At 33.7% G+C, this 27,580-nt stretch overlaps 1 protein-coding gene across 8 annotated transcripts in view; it reads right to left on the bottom strand.

Moving 5' to 3' along the window:
• LOC111000911 (collagen alpha chain CG42342) overlaps positions 1-27,580 on the bottom strand; it is a 294,010-nt gene that overhangs the window by 2,858 nt on the left and 263,572 nt on the right. For 4 of the 8 annotated variants that reach the window (XM_045631950.1, XM_045631951.1, XM_045631944.1 and 1 more), the window contains exons 2-16: positions 13,185-13,255; positions 13,069-13,104; positions 12,735-12,770; positions 11,512-11,547; positions 10,789-10,860; positions 10,016-10,084; positions 8,203-8,382; positions 6,790-6,895; positions 5,726-5,814; positions 4,981-5,115; positions 4,395-4,421; positions 4,132-4,179; positions 3,389-3,493; positions 2,608-2,652; positions 2,313-2,375 (exon numbers count right to left, since the gene is read on the bottom strand). In XM_045631950.1, coding sequence (XP_045487906.1) covers positions 2,313-2,375; positions 2,608-2,652; positions 3,389-3,493; positions 4,132-4,179; positions 4,395-4,421; positions 4,981-5,115; positions 5,726-5,814; positions 6,790-6,895; positions 8,203-8,382; positions 10,016-10,084; positions 10,789-10,860; positions 11,512-11,547; positions 12,735-12,770; positions 13,069-13,104; positions 13,185-13,255 — 1,118 coding nt within the window. Of the gene's footprint in view, positions 1-2,312; positions 2,376-2,607; positions 2,653-3,388; positions 3,494-4,131; positions 4,180-4,394; positions 4,422-4,980; positions 5,116-5,725; positions 5,815-6,789; positions 6,896-8,202; positions 8,383-9,684; positions 9,739-10,015; positions 10,085-10,788; positions 10,861-11,511; positions 11,548-12,734; positions 12,771-13,068; positions 13,105-13,184; positions 13,256-27,580 lie in introns of all 8 variants that reach the window. The other 4 variants (XM_045631945.1, XM_045631946.1, XM_045631947.1 and 1 more) reach the window with 4 other exon arrangements.

The following is a 27,580-nucleotide window of genomic DNA, read 5'->3' as shown; positions in this document are numbered from 1 at the left end:
TTTGTGAATAACAATAATTTATTTGCTCTTATGGTTATTTTACAAATGGCAACTGTCCGTCTCATACAAAAACTAAATCCTTAATGTTATTAGATACACTTACACTAGACAAGAGAAAAGGATTACGACGGCCGCACGATCATCGCGAAAAAAAATATTTTAGCGTCGGTACAGTACAAAAAAATAAATAATGTTATACAGTATTAGTTTCACGTAATTCTGAATTGTGTTATCAAGGCAATTAAAGAAATAACATTGGTTTTATTCTAAAAAGTAGTTGGGTTACGATGGCCGCCGAAGACACGATACAACAATAATCAATCTTAGGCTACATACTGACATTTGTACATTTCATTTTCATTCAGTAACTTACACATATAATACAATAGTTATGAGACTTCCGGACATTAGCTTTCTCATGGAGAGAAATTCAATGACCGCACTCATCCAAAAGCTTATAGTAATATGTATATATAGAGAAAAGACGATACAATAGAAGGAAACACAGAGAAAGAGTAGATGAAGAGCAAATACGCTTAGATTAGAAAGGACTACGGACGGAGCACGCGGGTCTGACGTTATTTACATACACATAGACAATAGACATACTCACACACTGGCACTAGAGCGCGCCCTTGAATCATTATAAACATTGCTTAGAAATGGATAATAGAAATGTCTAAGCTAAGTATAATCATACATAAGTATTGTTTACGATATTAAAAAAATACATTATCTACGCAGTAACCCGTGCTCACGGATGAACGAGTATATGTGGCATTTTTACATATATCAATAACAATTACCTTGCAGCGTTATTTATAAATGAATTTGTATCTTGAATACAAGTTATTAATTGCAACTATATTTACACAAAAACCCTGTGAACAAAGTGATTGTACAAACAAAACCTATATATAAAAAAAACTAGATATTGTAGAAAAATGACAAAAGATTGTCTTTGCACAGCACAGCAACTAGTCAATGACTGGTAGCTAGTTAAAAAGTACTTATAAATGTAGTAAACAATTTTATTTAATATAATTTCAGCTTAATTGGTATAATGTATTTTTAAGGTAACATTGATCTTATGTTGACAGGGTTTTATTAATTCTAGGAGTTTAAAAAATACAAAGTACATAAAATATTGTGCAAATTTTAGTACAAATTACGAGTATGGACATCGATAATCAGCAAAATGTATTACGTAAAAAAGTGTTTTTAATATACTTTTTAATGTTTTCATTTCATATTAAAAAAAGTCTGCGATTTTTCCCACGCTGTAAAATTTTACATGCTTAATATAAAGTGCGATTTTAAGTATAAATGGGGTTTCAATTCTGTATTACCATGATATTAATCTAAATTATTGTGGGTGCGAGGATCAGTAAGATACGCAGACTTTATAAAGGTCTAGTAATCTTCAGTGAAAATACTCAAGCGAACATAATTTCCTACGATGAAATGCTAATATTTCATGTAACACCCACCGCTTTTATTTACACGGAGCTTTATTAACACACATTGCAAGTTCGATGTCTCGAGTAAAAACTTACGTATTTATACAAAGTTAACAACACTTAATACCATAATCACGGTAACATCTTAAATTTATTATTTTACAATTTACAGCAGTGAAGCGACGCGACGACGTCACTACGTGAAGGCCAGGTGTTGCCAGCTCTCCTGTACACCACACCCCTTGTTAGTAATTCACACACACCCATATAGTTAGTAGTGTTGTTCATTGTCATTTGTTTTACAGTCCACCCTTGACCGCTTTGTGACCCTATGTGACTAACTTGGACTCTTGTCCAAGTTGAATGAGACCTCATCACTAATGTTACGGACAATAATGTCAATCATGTGTTGACAACATTGATACGTCATTATAGTTTGACAGTTATCTTGATACTTAATATGAAAAAAAGGATGCTAGTGTAAATACAGAGCTAACAAGAATTTTATTAGTTCACAGAATGAAGAATTTACTCGATTAAATGATTGTAAAATTTGTGGTAATGACTCTGTTGGATTTGATAAGTCATTTACAAAATTTCTAATTTCACCAGGATTAACTAGAAACAAAATCGATTTAGTAGTTAACGACTGAGCATATAACTCGCAGAACTATGATTACTCATTTAAGTAACAAATCGCAAAACGGTCTACGGGGTAGCATGCAACAACTACTTTCAAGTTGCAATCACTTTCAATTAGTAGACTGTTAGTGCATTTAGTTCGGATTTAGGACTACGTGTGTGGTTGGTGTAGTGTGTAGTGTGTGCTGTGTGCAAATGTGTGTAACTTACTCGAGGCCCCGGCTCTCCGTGTCGTCCTGGTTCTCCTGTTTCGCCCGGTAGACCAACGGGACCCTGGGATTTATAGATATTATGGTATAAAAAATAAACATTTAAAATATAAACTTAAAGATAACAAGAAGTACAATAAATGTAGATAAAGTAGCCGAATTTTCTCTAAGGCATTACGGGTACATTTAGCCTAATATTTATCGGAAACGCGGTACTAACTTCTTTAATGTATTAAAATTGCGTGTTCCGTGTTTACTACGGCCACAGACTAAAGAAGTATGTGAAATTTACTAACCGGAAGTCCCATTGGTCCAGGGTCACCTTTCTCTCCACGCTCACCCTGAAAGTATTATTGGTTATATGTTTCCTTACAAAATACTAATAAAATAGTGAAACAAACAATTAACTTTAATTTGCGAAGTAAATTAAATTAGATTTACATAATTAACTGTATAGGAGTTATAATAAAAACTTATGATATTTTTGTTAATAAAACGTTATTATGTGCAACGAGTATTTTTTGGTAAATTTAAGACAGTGTAATATCATTAAGATGTTTTTTTGAAGTATACACACTTCTCTTCGTAAATGAAATAAAACTTTAAGCCAATCTTTGTTATATTAAGATAAAATTCTATTGATTAGGAAAGAGATGGTTTCTAATATGAACGTTTACATAACCAACCCAGTTGGTCCTAATATTACGGAAAATAAATAAATATGTACAGTTCATTTATTTGGAAATTTCCACTGTCCAGGAAGACATCAAAAGATCAACCGTACGATACAAAACGTGTATCGCTTGAAAAGCGCGAAACTTGCTGCAGTGTGATGAGGGATATTAAACATGATTGGATTTGCGTTACCTAATTGCCATCATTTCATAAAATCTGATTAAAGCCAAGAGGATGATTACAGATGGATAAAAAAAGATTTTTTTTAACCATTGTATTTTGATAACGTCACCGTTAAGATAGTTTGTTCTATGTATTTTTATGACATTTAGGTGAAATATTGTGATCGTAGTAACACGAGTAAAACAATGAGTTTGTATTAGTTTTGAGTGATAGTATTACCGATTTTCCTCGAATGCCAGGATCCCCCTTATCGCCCTTGATGCCGGGAGGCCCGGCGACTCCAGGTGGTCCAGCTGGGCCTGGAGCACCCGGAGGGCCCATCATCTGAAACATTTTATTAACGCATATTAAACATCATTACTAAAACGTAAAAAAAATCGTACTGTAAAATGTAAAATTCGAGTACTCTGCGGTGACGTCACACCACGTAACGCGCTAACAAAGCTATTCAAATCTCTTGGAATATGTAGATATCGTCATACTTACATTGCTTGATGTCATGTTTTCAAACAATTTCAAAGTTATTTCAACCCCATACCTGTTTTTAATCAAAAAATGTTTCTTTCTTACCATACAATATATATCTACAAAATACATGTACATGTAAATTAAAAATACTTCATAGACGGTGTGTTCCCAATTCAAGTTATTAAGAATTATAACCTTACCCTATATACTAATCTAGTTGGTAATAGGCGGTGTAAAACTCAAACTATTGCGGATGAATGGGATATTCGTATTTACGGTTTTGAACTAATTTGACTTTGACGTTATTAAATTATACTGAAAATGGCAACTGATACCAGCGCCATTGCTCCGACTTAATTTACAAGATATATGAAAAAGGAATTATTACTTTCAATTATTTATCTTGATACTAAAATCTCAAATTGTATGACCGAATTATACAGTTTTATGTATCAGCTCGTTAGGTAAAACGCATATATAAAAAATATACTTACAATATCATGTCCATACAGCTCGTATCCTGTCCCATCGCCCTGCAAGTTCAACAGTGGGCATAAAGATTAACAGTTTAGGCAACATAGATTCTCCTACTCTTAAATGCTATAACTAAAAGGTTTTAAGGTATTTATTAATTAGTAATTTTCTATTTGTGCTCCATCTATTCAATAAGGTATTGTAAAAGAATTACCAGAAATTTGCCAAAGATCAATTAAAAAACTAAGGCAACTGCAATAATAATAATAAAATTGATAGTTACTTGTCTCCGACGTAGTTTCCTGTATTTCTGCAGCCAGCAACAACGTGAGAGTAACATGTAAAAATGTAAAATATATTCAATAATGCATAGCTATGATTTAATAGAATTAGGTATGCATTCGATACTGATCCCGATACCGATATCGGCACCGGAGATATTTTAATTGCCGATATAATCTGAATCTCATTCAAAGTTTGTGACTGTTTATATTTTAACTAACCAAACTTGATATATTTTACCGTAATTGAATTTTAATTCACTAAGTTTTGGTATCGGTATCGACGATATTTTTATAAGAATAACGTCTTCAGTATCGTATCGACATAAAGGCGTATCGATGCATCCCTAATTATAATTAAGAAATAGTAAATTTAGATGTATAATTGTTTTTGTTCATAACTATTACATGGTTCCATGTTGTATTAGCAGTTATTTAATAAGACAGCTCTTGAGAAGTTTTAAAACATATGAAGAAATATACTGTAATTTTAAATATATGACAACAAATTTAAAGAAAATTGAAACCGTGTTTTCTTTAAATGTGTAATAAAAGACAATACTATGACAACAAACAAAAAAGTCTTACCGAATCTCCTTTATCTCCTTTTTCCCCTTTGAGACCTGGATATCCGGGTGGTCCAGGCAAACCAGGTGCACCAAGCATTCCCGGCGATCCCATGTCTCCGTAGTCACCTTTTCCGCCTTTAGGACCTATTTCACCCTGGAAATTAAAACATTTTTATTAATTTAGTATACGAAACTTCACGGAACTACACTATGAATCGTTCCTTTGCCAGAGTTACGAAAGTACAGGTATATTCATCAGGATATATTTTGGAGTGTATGAATTCCTGACGAATCTTCGATAAGTACCCTATTAGCAAGTCATAGTTTTGGTTAGCTCGTTCAACATAATAATAAATTGTTAGATAAATCTTCTTATAACTTAATTAAAAAAAATTGAATAACTCTCTCCATAGTAGCTTATCATTAAAAAATCAAATACACAACAACACGCAATACTCGTCGAGCGAGTTTGTATAAATTATTTGAAAAAGTTTATTTCGTATAAGGGTGTGCAGTTATTTAATCAATTAAAATTCGCAATATTAGCGCGCTGAACAAATTCAACAAGGTATTAAAGATGCTTGTTAGAGTGAACATAGTACCCTAAAATTGGGACTAATGGCGACGTGTATCTCGCTCGTATATACATATTAATTTTCTCATGTAAATAAAATACATGTTTGTATGAAATGAGAAATAAAGTTCTCAAAACATATTAAAATGGTTGATCAACCTATACTCAAATGGAGTATTCAAATAGTTACCGGTTTTCCTGGGGGTCCAGGTACACCTGGATCACCGGGCCGTCCGTCCAGACCTGGGGGACCACGAGGGCCCGCCGTGCCTGCCACACCTGGAAAATGTGCCAAGAAAATACATGAATACATTTGGCCAACACATCACAGAAGACACATATAGCACGTTCTGTTATGAACTGTATAAACAGCTTATTTACCTTAACATGATTAAGGCCAGCTCTGTTGAAGTCCACACCACACAAGCACGCGTCTACGCTGTTCTCTGCCAAATTCTACACAAGTGGCATGCAGCTACATGCAATCCCATGCTAATGTTTAACCCTTAGCGGATCGTAAGCAAAATCAAGGCAAACGCAAGTACAGAAATAGTTGAAAACACCCCTTTGTAGAAAGTCGTGCTTCACGCGGGCAGAATGGGCGAGATGGGCAGAGAGCCAGTGGGCAGGTGGCAAATGTTACTGTTAGTATAAAATATGTTTTCTTGGACTTGATTAGGGCAAGTACTTTGATGTATAAAGAATTTTTCAACAAATTTGAAAGAGCTTGTTGATTTATGTATTATGTTCACTTGGTGTGTTTGTGTTTGTGTGTTTGTGTTTTACCCGTTTGCCGCGCTTTCCACGAGCGCCACGCTCTCCGGGCGGTCCGGGTGCGCCGGCTGTTCCTCTCTCGCCGCGAGCTCCCTCAGCCCCTTCAACACACACCCTGAGTTACACACCCCACCTATAACCCGCTACACACACTAACATCCACAACCCTTTACACTCAGGACTACCTTGCATTCAGTATTTAAGCGCTACAAAAGATAAACCAAATTTGCTATTCTACAGATTCAATAACATCTAAAAATAATGTTTAAATTACAATCTAATCAACTACTAGTTAGGCATTAATTTGTTATCTATAGCAAAGCCACCATTTAAAGCATTAACCATATGTTAATATAATAGCTTCTGTGTTCGCTTCAGCAACGTGTTGTTATTTTAACTTCAAGTGCAGTGATGGTCAGTTTCTACAGAGCTATAAAAATATTTCTGAAGCTGATCCCCTAAAATTTATTTAGTGTGTACCGGGAGGTCCAGGGGGGCCAGGTGGTCCTTCGATAATTCCAGTGGGGAAGGCATCGCCCTTCAACGTCGTAGTGTAGCCGCGCTCGCCTTTGTCACCGCGATCTCCCTGAAACACATCGCAACTTTGTTCGACAATTGTTCTTTTCCCTTTTTAATTATTCGGCACTAATATATTAGAATGTATATGTCGCAGCTAACTAGCTTAATTAGCCGTTCAATTAAAAGCCTGGCCTTTTAACTAAATGGCGCCGTTTATCTAACGGCCTAATAGATATTTGCCGTTTGTTACAACATTTAATAAACTTGCTGGCTTATACTTAGACCATTCCTACGATAGAGTCATCATTTGGCAGAAATAAGAAAGATGAAATCTATGAAAAATATGGCATAAATTGTTTGATTTTATAATTGAATTGCTTGATTATCAGTACACTCTTCCATTGTATTTGTTGTTTTTCATGAAACTTTGGAAAACACCATTAAAGTTGTCGTTTACCGAAGCCATATTGAGCTTGAAGAGTTTCGTTTCCAGTTTGAAATTTAATTTAAATTAACAGTCAACAGGCTAGGAAGGAATGAAACATCTTCGATCCAAGTCATTTGCCTAGCTGTTTCATCAACTACCTAAACATCTTTAGGATGCTAGTAAAACAGCGCCATTTAGTTAAACAGCTAGGCTGTTAATTGAACGGCAAGTTGGCGGCAACATATACACCCACGCTTTAGCATGAGTTTTCTTTAAGTATTAGAAAAAATTATAAACAATATTTTTTGACAATCCAATATCTTAGGCGGTCAATAAATATCGTGATTTAATATATTGAATCAACTGGTCGTACAATAGATATTGACTTCAATATCGTCTGTAGCCAAAACATAATTCTTCTAAGTAGACGTGTTTCGTAGTAATGGACGATAAAATTAAAGCCTGTTTTGCCATAATACAGGCCACACTTACTTACTTACTTCAATGTTAAATACAGGTAAGTTATTTGCATATTTTAATAAGCATAAACACAAATACTTTACATAGGTTTATTTTGAAAAAACCAGTCATCCAAAATCTTACTCTCAGCGCTCATCCAAATCAACACGCACACACACACAGTCAATAAATATTGACAGATCTTGATCGATGGATGGATCCCAAAAAGTACTAGATTTTATGTCAATATGCTCAATATTTCTGCCGCATTTACACATAAATGAATATTAACAAGATCTTAAGGATCACGATATATATTGACTTTCTGATTCCTGAAAACTGTCTAGTTAATATTTAAATAGATATATATGTATTTATATAATTTTGTAAAATATACGACACATCCCTATTTCTGTTAGTATATCAGGTATGTAAGTTTCAAAATATCTTTGAGTAAAAATTGAAGTAAGATTTAATAGTCATAGTACCTTATGTCCTATAGGTCCGGGGGGTCCAACAGGTCCAATGGGGCCAGGGGGTCCAGCCGGTCCAATGGGTCCTGCGGGTCCGGGAGCTCCAACAGGACCAAGGCGGCCCTCGGCGCCTGCAATTCCGTCAGATCCGGGCGGCCCAGGTGCACCTGGAGGCCCTGGTTCTCCGGGTTCACCCTAAATACAATTATGACAGTTTAAAAGCCTATATAGTAAAGATTTGTTTTATTAGTTTTTAAAATTTATTTGTAATTACTCAAAATAAATAGAGATATTTATTTTGATATTTTTTTTTAAAGAAAAAAAATTCAAACAATTTATTCATTTGGGTTGAATATATTCCAAATAATATCTTTATTATATTAGTAAAGTAAATAATTTTATTAGTAATAATAAATTGTTATTTAATAAATAAGGTTACAATATAAGTTTATTAAACATGCAATAATTATTTACAAAATATTAAATAACATTTATAACCCAACATGCATAAAACTGAAATAAGCAACATGCAATGAAATGAAGAGGCACGTTCATTATGGTAATTACGATAACCCTACTCAGACTATTGGTTTTATAATATCCAAAATATTAATAACGTTTAGTAAAAAATCGAAGCGAATTTCTAGAAATTCTCAAAACACCTTCAGTCTTGTACGGGATCCCATGGAACATAGTCCTAGCAAATCAAAGTACAAGACATAGTCAATGTAAAAGTCTCTTTCGAGTCAGGGAACTTCTGTCCTTGCTGGGGTGTATTTCTCTATTCAGTAAGATTTTTATTCGACTTATGAGGTATACATATGTAAGTGATATTCATAGTTATCCTATCATATTACTACAAGATTTATTGAATACATGGCAATCACTATATGAGACTAGTAGTACGATATCCGGCTGCAGGATTACTTCGCTTATCGGTTATTTGCTAAAAACCATATTTTTAAGTACATTTATAAGTAGGAGAATGTATATCTACCAAAATTTGGGCGCTAGTATTTTTTAGTGAAATTATTTTAAATTGATTTTTGGGAAAAGATTTCGTTCACTTGTTATTTAAATAAAATATTGTTAACATGATGAGAATATACATAATGATTTAAAGAAATTACGGGTGCCGTTGATTACATGGCCGCAGACTTGTAATCACGCGTTTCTCACACTATTATATTAGTAACTTTATGATCACAAATACTCAAGGATAATCTGTGAGAAAAAATAAAATACGTTTATTTTGGAACATAAGATCATCTAGGTATCACTTATTCCACGTCAATCAATTCGAACTTGTAGGCATCCCTACTCATCGGCAAAGAAGACAGAGGGTGTAGGCCGTGGCTTAAGTTTTTTGCTTATTTAGTATTTAAAAGTTAGTTTATGTTATTAATAACGAGAGAAAATATTTGGCGAAGAAGAAGTTTTTGTTAGTAGTTATTTTGCACAGATTGCAGTAGACAAATTATTTAGTGCTCATCTCACCTTAAGTTGAATGATGGACTGCGCTGAGATGTTGTGTCCGGCCGCCTGCAGCCCCTACGCACACCACTAACTACATACACACATACATGCACAGCCGTCACACTAGATAGGAAACTCAGTTGATTAATACTTTACGTACGAAAAGTTGAGTTTTGTAAAACTAGTGTGCGACTTGACACGAAACTAATCATCACTCCCTTCTGCCAAAATGTCATAACGTGACAGAAGAAAGCTATGACCTGTAATGATTTGCAAAATAAATGTAACCCATTTTAACCTACAAAATAAGCGCAAAATAATTTGTAAAGCACTGATTGTTCGGAGGCTGTACCTTGACAGCGATAATCTCTGCGGTGGTGTACGGGCTCATCTTATAGTTGTCAACGGAGCGTTTCACGCCCTGTAACCGCCCGTTATTAGTAACTGACTGCAGTATATAGCTATTACCTAACTTTACATCGGTTGCTTTATTGCTGACTTACATAGTACTTTTATTTGCAATTGCCAAGTAAAACTTTTCTGCTACACTTATAATGTTTAAATGTATATATAATTCTACTGTATGTGTATGTCATTGAACTCATAAGGTCTCTTCTCTTAAACGTTTGGACCGATTTGAATGATTTTTTGCGTTTGGGCGGCGCCCTGGATGGTTTATATTCACAAATCAGGCCGGCAGATGACGCTGCAGTCGATGACTAGGCTATTTATTTGTACATCAACTAAACAGTTATATATCTTCTGTGTATGTGTTCGTAATAAAACTCATAAACGACTGTACAGATTTTGATGACTTTTTGATTGTGAGTCGAGAATGATTTACATTATTTAATGTATTGTGTGTAAGACGTGTACACAGGACAAGATCTGTCGGATCCGCTACTATTTATAATATAAACTAATCCATAATTTTCATCAGTGATGATACCATTTTATATAAGAGCAATTACCAACAGCTTGGTACCAACTTGTTAAGAAGAATATTTGATTTAAATTATTAAACTAAACTTCAACAACTATTTATCGATGACATTACTTTGTTAATAATACACATTAGTCTTGAACTGTGTTATTAAGACAGCTTTTTAGAAAGTATTGTCTTACCTTGACCGCTGAAAATACATCAAAACCGGGACTGCCATGTTCGCCTTTATGCCCTTTATCCCCGGGTCGGCCCTGGTATATGATAAAAATAATAATTAATAAATAGTGGTACTGCAGTTTACATGGAGGCTTTGCCTCAGGGTTCATGATAATTCTTTAAATATCGAAAAGTAGGTGACTAGCGTTCTAATGGTCCAAGAGCCCGTCTTTTTATAAAAGCTGAAAATTTTTCTATGTGTGTTTCTAGTCCCTAGAAATTCCATCTCAAATTTGTCATAAAATAAAACTTATTTTTTTATATTTGATTCATAATAATATCAAAACTCGCGTTGCTCAATGCCTCAATTTTATACACCTTTGTCACCTGTTATCTGCCAACTTTCAAACTCTTCATGTAGTCTATTAGTTTTTATCAGACTAGGATTCAAGAAACACATCCTCATAATTACTCAATGCATTTACCATTTATTTATACGCATTTGCAAACTAACAAAGAATGTTAGTAATCTTTATTATCAATCAAAGCTTTTTTCGTAGCAATGCCAGAATAAACTAGCATCATTTTGCTGTTGAGATAAGCAATACTTTTAATTGGTAAACTTTGCTGATCGTATCGTAATTACTTTACTACCACTCGGCTTTAGGATAGTGTATTAAAAAAAATGTAGATAGAAGATAGATAATACTATTAATAAATACTTTATAAGATCTTTATGCACTCACCGGATCTCCCTTTGGCCCATCTAACCCAATTGGACCCTGGAAAAAGTATAAAAGAATTATTTATTTGAATAAAAACGCTTAGTTGTTAGTAAGTAAAAATTAGTAATAGTTAGTGCACCACATGACAACTACACCAATGATTATTTGTATCCTTAAAAAAAATCAAAACGTTAATAAAACATGAAGACTAACATTCATATTCACTTCAACGACATAATTGGCACATAATTTTAGTTAGGAAAGCATATTGGATTTGTACAATTTAATATTGAAAACCAACTTTAATTTTCCGAGAAAATTTGAGAGCTAGATCGAGTCTTGACAAAAAAATAATGTTTAAATATATATTGTGTTTTTCAGCTCGGTTATTACGCACTTATCTAAGTTTTATAAAAAAAGTATATGTAATTTAAGGAGCGGTTACAGCGTCTAAGTTAATTAAAGATTACCATGTTAACATGAACATTAGAATATCTTGACTATAAACGGAAATAGACTTATCATTTTGTTTATATCAAATTCTTTAGTTTTTGATAGGAGTAGTCGAATTATGTCGCTGCTATAAAGCCTTTTTCATTAAATATTTTTAATGTTTATTTAGAGTAACGTATTCATCCAAAGGAATCACATTATTAAATATTTTAAAAGGAAACTAAAGTGTCTTTAGTTTCCTTTTAGACTAAGACCAGTTATTTCATATATCAGATTTAATTTTGGAAGAAAAACAAAAACTTCGAACGTGTAAATTTGCCTCGGTGATTCACCCAAATATCGAACCGTCAAAAATATTATGATGACATGCTTTTCACTACAGGGTCACCAAACATTCAAGATTAGTATGTACAAATGATACTACATCTACACCAAAAGACAATGTGGAATGGATAGTTCAAAGGATTTGGAGGAATTCTACAAACTAGCGAAATCACCCAAATTAATACACATTAGTATTTTAGTAAAACGAGCTACGAGTCTTGCTACGGGTTACATTCTCAGCTATTCACAAAATAACGCAGATTACATAATGTTTTAAAAACGCCGGTTTTTTTTGAAATGCGATTGTGACCCCAACTTCTTGACTGATAAAATACAAATTGGGTACAAAGTCGCTATTTCCTTATAGGTACAGAATACTGGCAAATTCTGTTATTTTGGGAAATAGTCTCGAATGTATGAAAGGGCTGAATGGGGCGAGTGTGTGGGGAAAGGGGGGGAGGGCTTACCATGAAGCCGCGTTCGCCTTTCTCGCCCTTGCTCCCCTGAAACCGAACACCGATTTACTGACTACTCATAACTTCCTCTACCATAGACTACTGTAGAGGAAGCTGCCCACAGTTAATTATCTGCCATTGCACAGATAACACGTTAACAGTTCCATTTTACCAGACTCATCAAACAGAATGATGAGTTGTCACAGGTATGAAAGGGTAAAGAAGACAGAATCAAAGGTTACTCTAAGTTGAAGTGGTTTCAGACAGGTGAACATTAAGAGCCCTTGGCTAAGTTTGAAGAATTCAAAACTAAGGAAAATTAAAAAATAAAACAAAATAATAATACCGGAAATCCATTTTTGCCCGGTGCTCCCATCAACCCCTGAAATAAAAATAAAAATAAAATAATAGAACGTAAATAAAACACAATAAGTGTAAGCACATATAAACTGAAATACATACTGCTGGTCCAGGTTCTCCAGTATCACCCTTCTTTCCTTTCTTCCCTCTCTTTCCAGGCGGTCCTGGCGGCCCTGAAAGTACAAAATTAAGTTGAAAAACATTACTAGAAATTACGAAATTTCGTTCAGGTGAATACTGTTCAAGTGGTGATGATCACCAGGCACTGCACATAATTTAAAATACGTAAATGATATAGCGTTCACGTAAGTGTTGTGTAGTGCAATGTACTGTAGTGTCGTGGAGTGCACTTGTCACCGCGAAGAGTGCTCTTGGAACACACGGTATACGGCACTCGCTGGGCACGCCCCACTTGATGTAATATACTAGGAAACTGAGTTACGTGAGATAAAAGCAACGTAGGTCATCCTAGAACAAAGAACTTTTTAACATACCCGTACTCTATAACTTTCAATAGTTAGAGCGATATTGCTCCGGACAGAGTGAATTGGCAGATGTGAATGAATAAGAAGGACCTTACTGAGCCAAGGTCCATTCCACATCATTCGTGATAGCAGAGGACCATGAGCTGGCGAACAAGGCTACGCAGTTACCGTGTTCTGCCTCGGACGATTGCTGGTGGCGGGTTTCCCCACGGGTTTAAGTGGGTATGCACATAAGCGAGTCCCAGATAACCCTTCACTACCAGGCAACTATGCCTCGGGAGGGTATGCGTAATGCATTTCCCCACGAGAAAAACAAATGAAAAAATACTGCTCCAGACGTTTGAATATGTAATTTCTATGTACTTCCCTCAATAGTAGATGACGCGTTCTCTCGCGTTGATGACGCAACCTTTGGTTCGCGCCCTACAAAGAGTCATTATTGAGATCGGGATCTAAGTTATGTAGAGCGTGTTGGCCTACTAGCTTTAGCGTGCAACTTTCCCTTCGTCGTAGGTTCGAACCCCGGCTAACAATGGACGTTCGGATGGAAAAATATCGTGAGGAAACCTGCCTTACAAGGACGGGGTATGTTTGGCACAGCAGCAACCTACTATTAGTTAAAAAAAAATATCGTGAAACACTTACAGAAATCTAAAGTCCAGAGTTTGTATCGCTACAAAATTTTTGAAGTCAATTAAAAAAGGCATAAATTGGTCAATCATTTCAATTGTAGATGCAGTCTTTGCTACGCGCTACAGGCTACGAGAGTGTTCTGAATTCTTAATTTTCCGTTCTTCTTTTGTTTCTGTTTTTTAATATTATCTAGTAAGATAAAGTATCAAAAGCAGCTGTTCAGTTTCCAATGGATATGTTTCAATTGTAATAAAATTTAATCTGGTGTCGGAGGGGACATTAGGCCGTTGGGCAAAGGGAGGGCTGAGGGAGAAACATCGCCGAAAGCGCTTCTTTAATTAAATATCGAAGATTCTTTGTGCGTACTCAGCTGAAAGACCTCAATAATATACGTATAATTTAAAATATCTCATTAAACTAATATCTCTGTTTGGAATATAATATGACTGTTAAGAAAGTTGCCTGCAAGTATGCACGCACCAGATTGTGTGCGATTGTTCGTGTTGCTAAAGACAAATGTGAATTATTAATTTATGTTCCGTAAGTATTCATTTTTAATCTAATCTAATTTTTAGAGAATCACATAATAATTAACTATATCACATTATAAAATTGTTATGCCAAAGAGCTTAAAAGAATTTAAAATCACATACAACCTTTATGCAATATCGCAACATACGTGTGTGTATCTTACTTAAAAGACACACAGTTTCAGTTTTCTTAAAGCTTGGCTGGTCCCTGCCTTCAGATAAGCGAGTTAATCCGAGGGTGAAATATGTGTCTGTGCAAGGCGGGAGGAGACGGAATTGCGCACAAATCGAGTTAGCGCTAAGCATCATCGCGCAGCACTTCAAAAAGTAATCTCATTTTTTCCAAGCCCCTCCGAGCGACTAATGAAAATATTGTGTTTGGCGAAATCGAGCGATTACACACAACGCGACAATTTAAGTCCTCGAAAACGCCAATAGCAATGTTAGATGCATTATTTATATCGAAATTTCCCCAATAAAGTTACGATCGTTGTATAAAAGTTAGAACCAAGATTTGAACGTAGTTTGAGAAAGTCGATAGCCGATAAAGCGACTCACTAACTTTACAGTCGTCAGCTGACAATTACATCTTATATCTGTGGCCAAGCTCCACCGAACTTCGCACGGGTAGTTGGCAAACTGTTCAAATGTTTATTGGACGCTAGTACCGTGGTGGTCTCATAAGAATCATATTCTAAGATATCTTAAATCATTCATCAGTCTTTTGTAAACGTTGCTAGGTAGGATTTAATGGCATAAACTTTTTATATAAAAATGATCATGATGTACATATGGTATATTTGTTGTATATTATTTATTAATATTATAAGCGTTGTACTACACATTTATGAATAATTAAATACATTTATTGTAATAGCTTGCGGCTTTTAAATTAAGGTACGGTATTATAAAAAGAAAATTAAGTTAAACGTTTTTATTTAATACCGAGCGCATCAGCAAATTACATACAATTTCCGTTTTTATGAGATGCTCTTCGGCGTACAAAGGCCTTCATTAGGGTGAGTGGTAAAAAAGTCTCACCAAAAGCTCTCCATATGGTCACGTCGTACGGTACTCGCGTACAGGGTAAACTATTTTTTAATTTGTTTTGTAGTGTAGTGTAAGTATATGTAAATTTATTTAGCGATATATATTTTATTGTAAATCAATAATGTTGTCACTACAACTTCCACATAATTGTATATAATCATAATCTGTGCTAGCGCCATCTAGGTCGTAATAAGTGAGACGCAGAGAGATGAATAGATTGATTGAGATAAAATCCTGCATAAATTGTAATTTTTTATGGTTTTTGCGAGTCCTCAAACAAAGCAGTGTATTGGGTGCTAATGTAGACATAAAATTCAAGAAATACTGACTGGACCAGCGCCATCAAATCGTTTAAAACATGGCATTTCATGTACAAATCACAAATATTACCCAATAAAAAGTGATTTTTGTAGTATTTATCTGGATTAATTTTATTTAGTAATATTCCATTTTCTATTTGATGTATTAAGTATTAACGAAAAAATATATGACAAACGTCACTTTTCGTGTTAATATGAGGTATGATTTATGAAGTTACGTCGCAGATTAGATTACCGCGCGTGTCAGATAGCGCCCTCTTTCCGCGGGAAAATGTTGAGGGGAGCAACTAACTTAACGTTTGAATGTGCTCTTGCTTTACGGGGATTTTTATATTCCCAAGGTAATTTATGATATATGTATCTCTGTTTTGAGAAAACGGGAATTTTTGACGATTTTCAGATCAATGAAAACGTCTAGAATGTTAAAATGGTTGGAATTTTCGGAATGTTACGGTACTTTTAGAGTATTGTTTATCCATGAAGTTTCGTAAATATACCTAAATAAACTGATTCATTAGTTCAAGTTATTTGTTAAAAGACAAGCACAGCTAAGTTTAAGATTTCATTGAATACAAGACAATACAAATAAAAATTGTAATTCATTGCTTTTTAGTGCATTTTGTAGAAATATTTGTGTTAACATCTATATTAAAGAACTTTACCTGACGTTATTTAATTATAACGTCAGGTAAAGTTATCATTATATATCATTATTAATTAATGAATAAAAATAATACAAACAACGTGTCGTATGCTAGTCATACTAGATATAGCGGTAATGACTTTAAATATGCAACACCAGCAGGTTTGCAAATGTTTTTGCGGGCCTTTAAGTTTCTCGTACTTTCTTCTCTTGAAGCCCCCTAAGTCGTATAAGTTCGGAAATGCTGGAATTAAATGCTATTCATGGTTAAATAAAAAATAAAAATAATGGTGCTCCAACACATAGGGTCTAGGCTCAGATTTCTATATATGTGTGTGCTTAAGGCGAGCCGGTGTTTTCCTTCACCGTTTGAGTGCAGGCATGCGCATAAAGAAAGAAAGTTCATTACAAAACAAAAAATATATGTTTATTTTGGAGAATAAGATACAGGTACCACTTATTTCACGTCATTAAATTTGAATGGGCGTCCCTACTCATCGGCTAAGAAGACAGAGGGTGTAGGCCGACAGAAAAAGCCGGCGTAAAAAACTCTCGGTACTCTTTTAAAATAGCAAATCAGCTTCATTGGTGCACAGCCGGGAATTGAATCTATGATCTCAAGTATAAGCGTCGCACGCTGAAGCCACAAAAAACAAAAGTAAGATAAAATTGGTATCGCAAATATGAATCATGGAAATTTCGATTATATTTGTGTTGAGTTACGCCCGATCATTAATATTATTCCTACTTCACTCTTTCGCAACAAATATTTATGTCGACATATCGGGTATTAAATTTTTATCAGCGGATTATTTTGATTAAAACGATTTTGTATTCGATCTCCAGATTAAAAGACTTCTTTAATTGTTTTGAATACTAATATACACGTTGGTTTAATAACAAGAATGGCTTTGTTCGGCTTCATACTGTGGGACGTTTTTGGCTGGAGATTCATTAATAAATGTAACAAATAAACGACTCGGGTAAATGTAGAATTGTATAGTATTTTTGCGTTACGTTTATTATTAAATCAATTTAACTTTAAAACAATTTAAAAACTGCAGCGCCATCTGCCGGGCTGATTTGTGAATCTAAAAACCGGAGTTCAGAATCTATTTCGGAGAAGAAAGAGGAGTTCATTGACATACACATGTACAATGAACTATGAAGTATTTTATTTGACAGACAAAATGAAAAAAAATAAACATTTTTTTACATTAATTCATTATTTAAATAATTAATAATTTACGCCAACAGCATCTGACTTTAAAAAACGCGAGCACAAAGTTTTTTAATCAAATGCTTGTCCCTCGGCAGTGGATTTGTTATGAATCATTAGCATTACAATCGCCCTGAGTCGTCAGTCGCATCTGACAGGCGTCACCACTCACAATACAAAATCAATTTTCATATTATTAACCTAATGGAAATACTGAATGTCATTGATACACTAGAAGTGTTCTGTGCATTAATTCGGTCATAGCACGATGGTCCACAGCCTAGGTTTTCTTGGTAGACAATGAAAATACTTTTTTTGGTAGACATATGGTATCACGGCCTTGTAGATATTAATGTAGTCAATAAATCTGTAGCCATTTTGCTCTATAGTCAAGTTTCCTAAATTCTTGCGATTTAGGAATCTTTATTGGTATTTTTTTAAACTTGGGTTACACTTTCGTAATATATAGTGTAAGGGTTTGAAAAATATTTACAAAGCCATATCTGTTTTATAAAAATCTATGTTCATCAGGGATAACGTATGGTTCTAATGGTAAAATTATGCAAACAAATTAATAAACAATCAAATCTATCCTCTAGTATAGGTGTAGATAATAGTATTTACTCGTTTGCTTTGTTGCGCAAAAAATATGTATGTTGTGAGTATTATTATTTTCGTTTCATTTAAAATTATTTATTAACGTCCCTAGCATTTTACGTCAGATGGTTACGAATAAAACTTATTAAACGATAAATCAAATTAAAATATCTTTATTCATTTAGGTAAACAAGTACACTTATGAACGTCAAAAATTAAATGTATTGTAAATTTACATTTACTACCAGTTCGCAAGTCAAGGGCGAAGAGCGGTCAAGACAGGTATACCGCTTAAGATACATTTATTGAGTTAAAAAATAAAATATGTACGCGATATTAAATGTCATACAGATTTCCCACAATTCAAAACGAGCTCATAGTAAGATGTCAGAAAGTAGAAACAACATTAATATTGCAGCTCGAAACCATTTATCATTCAGATATAACATCAAGAGTTACCAACACGGTTTAGTATTATAAAAAATTACTGTTACATCTACAATAAATCTAGATTAAAGTAAAATAACTCATATGAGGTCTGTCCATTTATAACATTACTTTTAAAATTTGAAAATAGAAGACGAAAGCAGAAAATAAATAAATATCGTCTGAAAGCTTAGGAATAGCAAGTACAGTAAGGAATATCGATGAACAAATTTACATATATAGGATGTTTTGAGGTTTTTAAAAATAGAACACTCACTGTACTTTGTACGTCAAAGCTGCGCTGCGTTGATTTATCTCTGTATGTTTACCTCAAGCGCTGGGCATGTATTTATGAGAACACGTAATTGTCTAGACTCTTGAGATATACTCACGACCTGATTGAAACTTATTATCTTGAGAATGTAAAACAAAAGACGAAACGATTGTGAGCACCGTTCGATTGTGATTGGTCGACAGCATCTCTACACCAATATGCGTTGACACTCAACATGATGCGTCACTAGTTCCGTTTGACCAATCACAATCTAACGCAACGTATCTTATTGCGTCTTTCGTTTACCAAAGACAATTTACTTTATTTATCTTTGGTTTTACATTTCTATCCTCACACTTATAAGTCGTTTAGTAGATTATGATAAAATACTTTAAAGAAAAAGCGATTTAACGATGAACAAGTTTAATATTTTTTGGTAGTTTTCATTTTCACTCTAGCCATATCTCACTAAAAGCACTAGTGTTAGTCCACCAGTCTAACTCTGGTGTAAGACAATTAATTTACTAATTTTAAAACCTTTTTTTATGTTTAATAATATGTATCAATCACGTATATTCAATAAGAGCTAGTTAGTTTTCTGTAACCAGGGATGAAATAAATTTGAATTTAGAATATTGTTACTCCAATCACCAAAGAGATCGGTTACAAACAAAAATTGTTACTGGCTATTTACAAACATTCGGTGCGAAAAAAAACTATTTAACGCCCGAAACGCATTTTTTTGTTATGGTTTCTTCAAATAGTGACGAAAACCGGTGGGCACGATTTATTCAAAGTCTAAACTATAATCAATATAAATCTTGGCACGAATGACTAAATAATTATATATTTATATACAATATACATGTTGTAATTTTATAACTCTAACACCAAATCTACGCAGGTGGTCTTAACGGCGCCTACAAATACCTCATAACATTTAAATCGACAAATAAATACATCAATATCCCATGGCGAGTGGGCTGCTGTGGGCTGCCGGACCAGCTTTCAGGTCACATTTATCAAGTACCACAATGTATGTCACATAAATTCTACGCAACCAAAATAATTATATCCAGATTTAGCTCTAACATTCCCTGGCTTTTGAATTAATGTAAATTCACAAATAATTTTTGTTTTATTACGGCCTTCATGTTCATAGATTTAGTTGAAAAACTATGTATGAATAATATTTCTATAGAAAAACTATTTTTTTGAATTTGGAATTCGAAATTTGAATCCACGTTAAAGCGAACTTTTGGCATAGAATGTTTAAATCGTCATTTGTTTAATTATGACCAGAAATTGCTGACTGTAGTCTGTTCAAAACAATGGAGGAACATTAAGTAAAACGATGTTTGACTTTATATTGAGTTAAACGATTGCTCATATTTCTAAATATGTATAACAAACCATTACATCTATATAAGTACCAAACTCAGTTGCCTTGACGAAACTTTGTACGTGTTTAGCTAGCCTCCAACTTTAACAGCCCGGAGCGATTTCAGTAGATTTCAGTAACAATAACTTAAAGCTATTCTACATTCAGTACACGACTTATTGGTTGACCCAATTGTAGTTGGTTGTGTCAATTGTTTCCTTATTAACAACTGAAGGAAATTAACTGGAATAACATGTACATTCGCGTGAGAAAGCGCCATAACCTTACGCATTCGATCTTATCCAGACGACATCGCAACGATATCGAACTTGAGAATAAAGATTTAATTAATACCTGGAACAAAGAAAATCATTTCATTAGCAAAATGTATTTTAAATGGTATAGGCCGATTAAAAGGTAAAAGTATTGTTGGCCTAGGCTTCGACCTGCGACTCTCATCTCTGAGGTCGTAGGTTCAATCCCCGGCTGTGCACCAATGGACTTTCTGTATATGCGCATGTTAGATCGCTTAAACGGTGAAGGAAAACATCGTATCGAAACCCTAGAAACAAAAACTCGATGGCGTTCACAGGAGGCTGATCACCTACTTTTAGATTCATAAATGTTTATGAAACAAATACAGTAATCTGAAGCCCACAGCTATTTTATTTTTGAGCCGATTGAAGTGGCGACATTATCGACCGATTTTGTTAAACAAGCTATTTTATGGGTTACAAATTTAGAATCTAGAATAAGTAAAAATAGGACTATTATTATTTAAGATTATCTTTTAAGATAACTTTTGGTTATAAAGCACTTAACAGCTTCAGAATGCGGGATCGATTCATGTATCACATATTTATATTAATACATTATTATAATACTTATGTATATGTATATGATTTCCTCGTTTAACTAATTATAATCGCAATACAGCAAAGAAATGCTGCCAGTATTAAATGTACACTGCCATAGGGAGAAATCAAAAAAATATTTTAATTGTCTATTTATCTTTTTTTTTTAACTTATTCAGGTTAAAGATAATTATTTTGCTAAAATTTATCACATCATAAGTTTACGGTTAGAATAACTTTATTTCTCATAGGAATAAAAAAAAAAAAAATTCGCTTACTGAGAAAAAAAACATTACAAGAGACTAAATAATTATTACTAGAAAATTATGACTAGTTTACGGTATCATATTACAAGCACTTTTATCTAAAAGGACATTATATGTCGTGAATATAAATGTTACACAAAAAATTAAACATAACAATGAAATACCAGAATTTTTTGTAAGGCAGAATGGCAATATGCCTTTATAACGCGGGAGAGTATTTAGATCATAAGTTTTACAATAATTATAAATAACTTAACTGATGCTAATTCATTATTTTTATGACTATTATTAACCATGTTTCTTGTGGGCGTCCTCTCTTTTTTTGCTATGGTAACGGCATAATTTACATAACATATAAAAAACAAGATATAGTAATAGAAGATTACAATAATTTGGGTTACGTTACAAATTATTTATCATGGGGAAATAGGCATCAATGATCATGGCGTGATATCGCGTCGCGGGTGGCCCATTGCTATTTACATATTTATTTTCTATAAATGCCAATAAACCATGCATTCTATTGAGTTTTATATGAATTTGTCTAATCGATTGATAATATATGGTCATATTTCATATTACATTTTTATATTTTCAATCTGACTAAACGTAAGGAAAGATTACGTTAAAATTTCTTATCGACCAGTTTCTTTGATTAAAATATCAATTGTAATTGCATCTAAGAAAGTCGTCAATTTTTTTTGTTTCTGTAAAAAAATTATAAAAAAATCAGTGGCGCTACATACTTTAGCGCTCGTCCTCAGATTTGTGTATCTGTTTCAAGATCATTTGTTAATATTAGCTGATCAGCCTCCAGTCACACGCCGACTTTTTGGGTCTAAGTTAAGTCGGTTTCCTCACGATGGCTTCCTTCACTTCGAGCCAATTAAAAAAATTAATTTAACTAACCAAAATGTATAACCTGTATAAATAATTAAATAGGGACACGGAAGTAACAAATCAACTCTCTAATGTCATAATAAGTGTGAGTTTTCACGCGAATTAAACCATTAGGAACGTGAGTTGATACCATTGTATAAAACAATTATACAAAAAGCACAAGCGAATAAAAACATTTATTGTGATTACTGGAAATCCCGAAAACATACTGTGACTAAAAGAAATTAAATTAATTGTATGTAATTTGTTAACGCGATAAGTAAATAAAATTCACGCATACATTTAGCCCTCGTCTTTACGTAGCTAGTTATTTTTATACCTTGACAAATACAATGAGAATATTCTCATTTATTCATTTATATAAAAACAAAATAAAATCGTTGCAGCATTTGTTTTTTATAGCGTTAAAGCTTAATAATAATTCCATATAATATGTGTATGTCTACACGACATATTCTGTTCATATCAAACTTCAAGAAAGTAGCGAATCAATTATTAAATGGTAGCGCACTTGCGATCCCTCTGTCAATGTCAGTGTCTATAGGTGGTGGGATCACTTAATGTCGGGTGTATATTATGTTATATAAAAAAAATAAACCGATCAATGTATATCACCTTATTTGTATATGACTTTTCCCCATTTTATAAACTACTAGGATGGACCACAGCGCTCTATGTAAATTTGTCACGTATAAGACAATACAACAATCCTAAGAATTTGCTTGAACTCTTGCTTAGATTAATGTTAATTCCTAGGACAGATGGACATTCGATTCCTGATACACAGAGCACGATTACGTTCTCTGGGTAGGTAACTCATATCTGAGTATCGTGGTCTGGTACAGTTAGATCTGGCGTGAAAATTTTTCCACCAAATTTAGTCCTGCGCTTCTTTTTCAACGATCTATAGTTTTGAGAACATCGAGCCCTTGACTTGATCCGTCCAGATGGCGAACATCGCACGCCATCTTTTGCCTTCCAATTAGCTTCTCTAGGTTCTCGTCCCCCTGATAGTTAATATACGGTTGGCTAAGGATGTATTGATGCTTTTAGCGGTCCACGGCACTCATTACATCTGCCTCCAGCACCACACTCCACCAGGCAATCATTTCCCTTTCGTGGGCTATGATTCTTCACGTTTAGATATAGAAGGAGATAAGAGAAAATACAAAATGCAAGGTAATTCAGTTAATCAAAGTATTATAAATCAATGTTTGAAACTGAAGCATTTCACACTTCTCAAGTATTAAAACATTCCAGTCTTGATCTTTAAAGTGCACACAATTATAAGCCGGTATGAAATGTAAAATAACATTAGTCAAGTGTCGGGAAAACCGAAACATTAACACGTAAAGCAAATAGCAAGTTGCACCTGAATGTTCCCGTCGAGTGGAGTACTTAGCGGGTGGGGAGACGCTCACTGGTAGGTTGTGACCTCACTGACAGGCCCACTTACTGCAAAATACTGTGCATTACAGAACTTTTTTCGAAAAAAAAAGACAAATTAAGCATGACGTACAAACGTGAGCTGTAACGCAAGATCGGATGTGTACAAGGGCAAAGAGCGACTATGGTGAGAGATTATTAAGGTATTGGCTTGTTACTAGACATCCAGGTCAGTTATAGATAGCCTAATATTAAGCAACATAAAAAGAAAGTTGAAAAACTACTTTAAATGCATTTGTCGTGCTCCTAAATGATAAATAATAATAAACATATACATATATATAAACAAATAGATAATTGACGCTGTCAAAACTTAGTGCGTCTTTGTGTCAAAATCCAGTACGTTTACTTATATGTTACGCCTTGGCCTCGGGCCATAATTAGCTAGTTTTTATACTAACTTTTTGTAGGAATTCAAATGACTTCTCACGACGCCTTGCTATTTAAAACTTATTTTTTTTTAGAACAGGGGCAAACGGGGTCACCTGATGTTAAGTGCTAGAGGGTTCGTTTATTGTATTATTGTGTAAGTTAGAAAAAGTACGTGTAAAATAAGTATTATGATTGTTATTAAAAATTATTTTAATCGAAGGTTTCGTAATAATTCAGCAATTATAAACTTAGGTGCTTCAAATTCAAATACAACTAGTATCCTTAATAATAATTAATTCATCTGTTTGACAGGGCAATAAAGTTAGCAGTTTTGTTTCTAAGTTTAAAAATTCTTCAATGATGTCCTTGTCAACTGCGACCCATCAGTGCGGTATTGCCTTTACAGTAGAAGTCTCTGAGCGCTCACTTGACGTCTGTTTGCTGCCTGTCTGCATACATTTGCATTGAGAGCGATAGGGTCCAACTTAATTTGGAAGATTTGCGAGTTCCCGCGAGTGTTTTGTTTTATGACTACGACGCACGACTTCATTTCGTCTTATAATTTCGGAAATACTGAATAGAAAACATTCCTCTTAATATGCGGAATACGGTATATTTACCTAAAATAATGTTTAGCTTTGCGAAAACATAAGTGTTTTGATTTCGTCAAAAGTTAAAAAGGTTAACATTTTAAACTGAATTAAAAAAAATACCTGGTCTGATTGAAGAAATAGTGTACTTTTAAAGTTTGAAACTTGGTTGAATTTTCTATGTTTAAAAGGCGAAAAAAACAATTTTATACGCAATAAAAATATAATACGCAATAAAATTCTCAGCTTTATGTATACATTTATTTACGAAAACATTTCATTCATTTACCTTCTTATTTACGAAAACCTACGTTAATTAACTCCATTTTGACGGTACTTATTTTTCTTTCTTAAAACTCGTATTTACGCTGTGATGAAGAGATCAGACCAAGATGGTCTACAGTACCATCTTGGTCTGATCTCTTGCCTTGCTCTTGTTGCCATGGTGAAAATGTAAAAATAGTAACCATGGCAACAATTTCTGTCCAAATTCAATAATAGATCTTATAAAATTCCAATATAAAGTGATATGTAGTCAACAAGTACTTTTATATTATTTTATTATCATTACCACTACTTTTACAATATATAATAGAATATAAAATAAATTCCTTAGTTAGCGGGACCGTAGGGGGCAAAGGGGGCTCGTGGGGGGCTAAATGCGATTCACAATCACGCGTCTCTGCGGGGAGTCGCATTTACTCAAACAGCCTATGTTCTTTCGCAATTTCTGACAATTGTAGTTTCCTTTATAATATGAGTAGGATGTTGTACATATGGATCGTTACTAAAAACGTTCCAAAATAATTATTTTTATATCCAATGAGTGTTAGTGTTTTTATATTCATTGTATTTTTTCATTAAAACAAAGTTTATGATTTAGTCTAAATACGATTTAATATCCCAATTTGTCATAACAATACATCAACAAAGCTACACAACAATGAACTTAAACATTATATGTTCTGAGTTTATATGAAAATGTAGATGCGAAATCTGAAATACCATAGTATGTAATATATATGATAGGTAAGTTAACAAATTAATTATGTACCATGTCTTTTTTGAATCTTTGTTACAATTGTATATAAAACCTACAACACGCAAACACAACAGCGATTATATATATCATATGTGGTTAAGAAAGGCTTTAGTTATTTATTTTTTATTATACTTTTTTTAACGTGGTCTGACGAGAATAGAACGATAGAAAGAAGATTACGAAAATGTAATCAGTCATAATTACATACTTTAGCAATTAAATATCTCCAAAAAAATTTATATAAAACACATATCGCGTGAAAATATTAAAAGCTTGCAGTCGTGCTAAAAAGCAAAAGGTTGGCACATAAAATGGGGGAGCAAATGCGATAAACGTTGCTCACCGCGCATACGAAGTGACCTGTCGTGTGTACTGCGATAACAATTAGCCAATCTCATTAACATTCGTCTCGCGGTCGCGGCCATTACTTCATTTAGTGGCCACTTTCAGGCCATTGTGCAAAGATTTTCAAGTTTCTCTTATTCACGAGCTACTCTTTTTCACGCCTACAGTAAACGCCTTGTCTTGCCTATGTTGGGCTTGTGGAAAGATTTTCAAGTTTCTCTTTTTCACGAGTTACAGTAAACGACTTGTGTTGCTTACATGCTTGATGTTGGGCTGACGCAACTAATTGAGGATTTCATATAAAGGATACGCTTCATATAATTAATAAGACATAGCATGTAAACTAAAAAATATGATTTCGAATATTAATAATTTAATTCAAATTCACCCAATTTGAACACAAGTTTTAAGTGCTTTTTAGCAATCGTTCTAAATCAAAGACAAATAAACACATTCGAACTTCAATATCTATTTATATCTTAATCCTGCATCTTACATAAATTGTATATAATAAAAAAACAATTATACTAAATATATAGCATATATACTTTTCAAACATTTAAAATAAAGTAAGAAAATTATTTGTAAAAAATTATAAAATACATTAAAATAATTCCTACTTAATTCAGGTATGTAGTGATGGTCTGAAATGTAGAGTATGTAAGTGAGGGTGTGTATAATATAAGGAGTATTATATTAAGCGTGTTCCGCGATAGTTTTAACAAGTCGTTGCCTAATAGCTCACTATGTATAGGAATTAATAATTAAATATAAAAAATGGTCTTCTTTGTTGACATTAAAAGCGCACATTTTACATTCATATCTTTCAATCACAAGCAAACGGAACGCAACGCTGTTCTGTCTTTCATTTTACGTTCTACCCTCGAATAGGGTTTCAAAAGTTGAGCGAGAACATTCTAGAATGCACTAAAAGTTTCACTTGATAAACATTAATAACAACACGTTTCAAATTGAAGGTGCTGTGTCGTCGGAAGTACAGACAGTTAAAACTTAACTCATTTAAGTCGTAAATAACATTTGTTAGCAGGCTGGGGATTGAATCCTTCTTTCAACGCAAAGTATAAGAATTAACAAGATGTTTATACGTACGTAAAGTAAGATATC

This window comes from Pieris rapae, chromosome 17, assembly GCF_905147795.1.
Source record: "Pieris rapae chromosome 17, ilPieRapa1.1, whole genome shotgun sequence".
Taxonomy (NCBI): Eukaryota; Metazoa; Arthropoda; class Insecta; order Lepidoptera; family Pieridae; genus Pieris; species Pieris rapae.
Note: the sequence above shows the minus strand (reverse complement) of the source record. Positions and strands in the feature narration are given on the sequence as shown.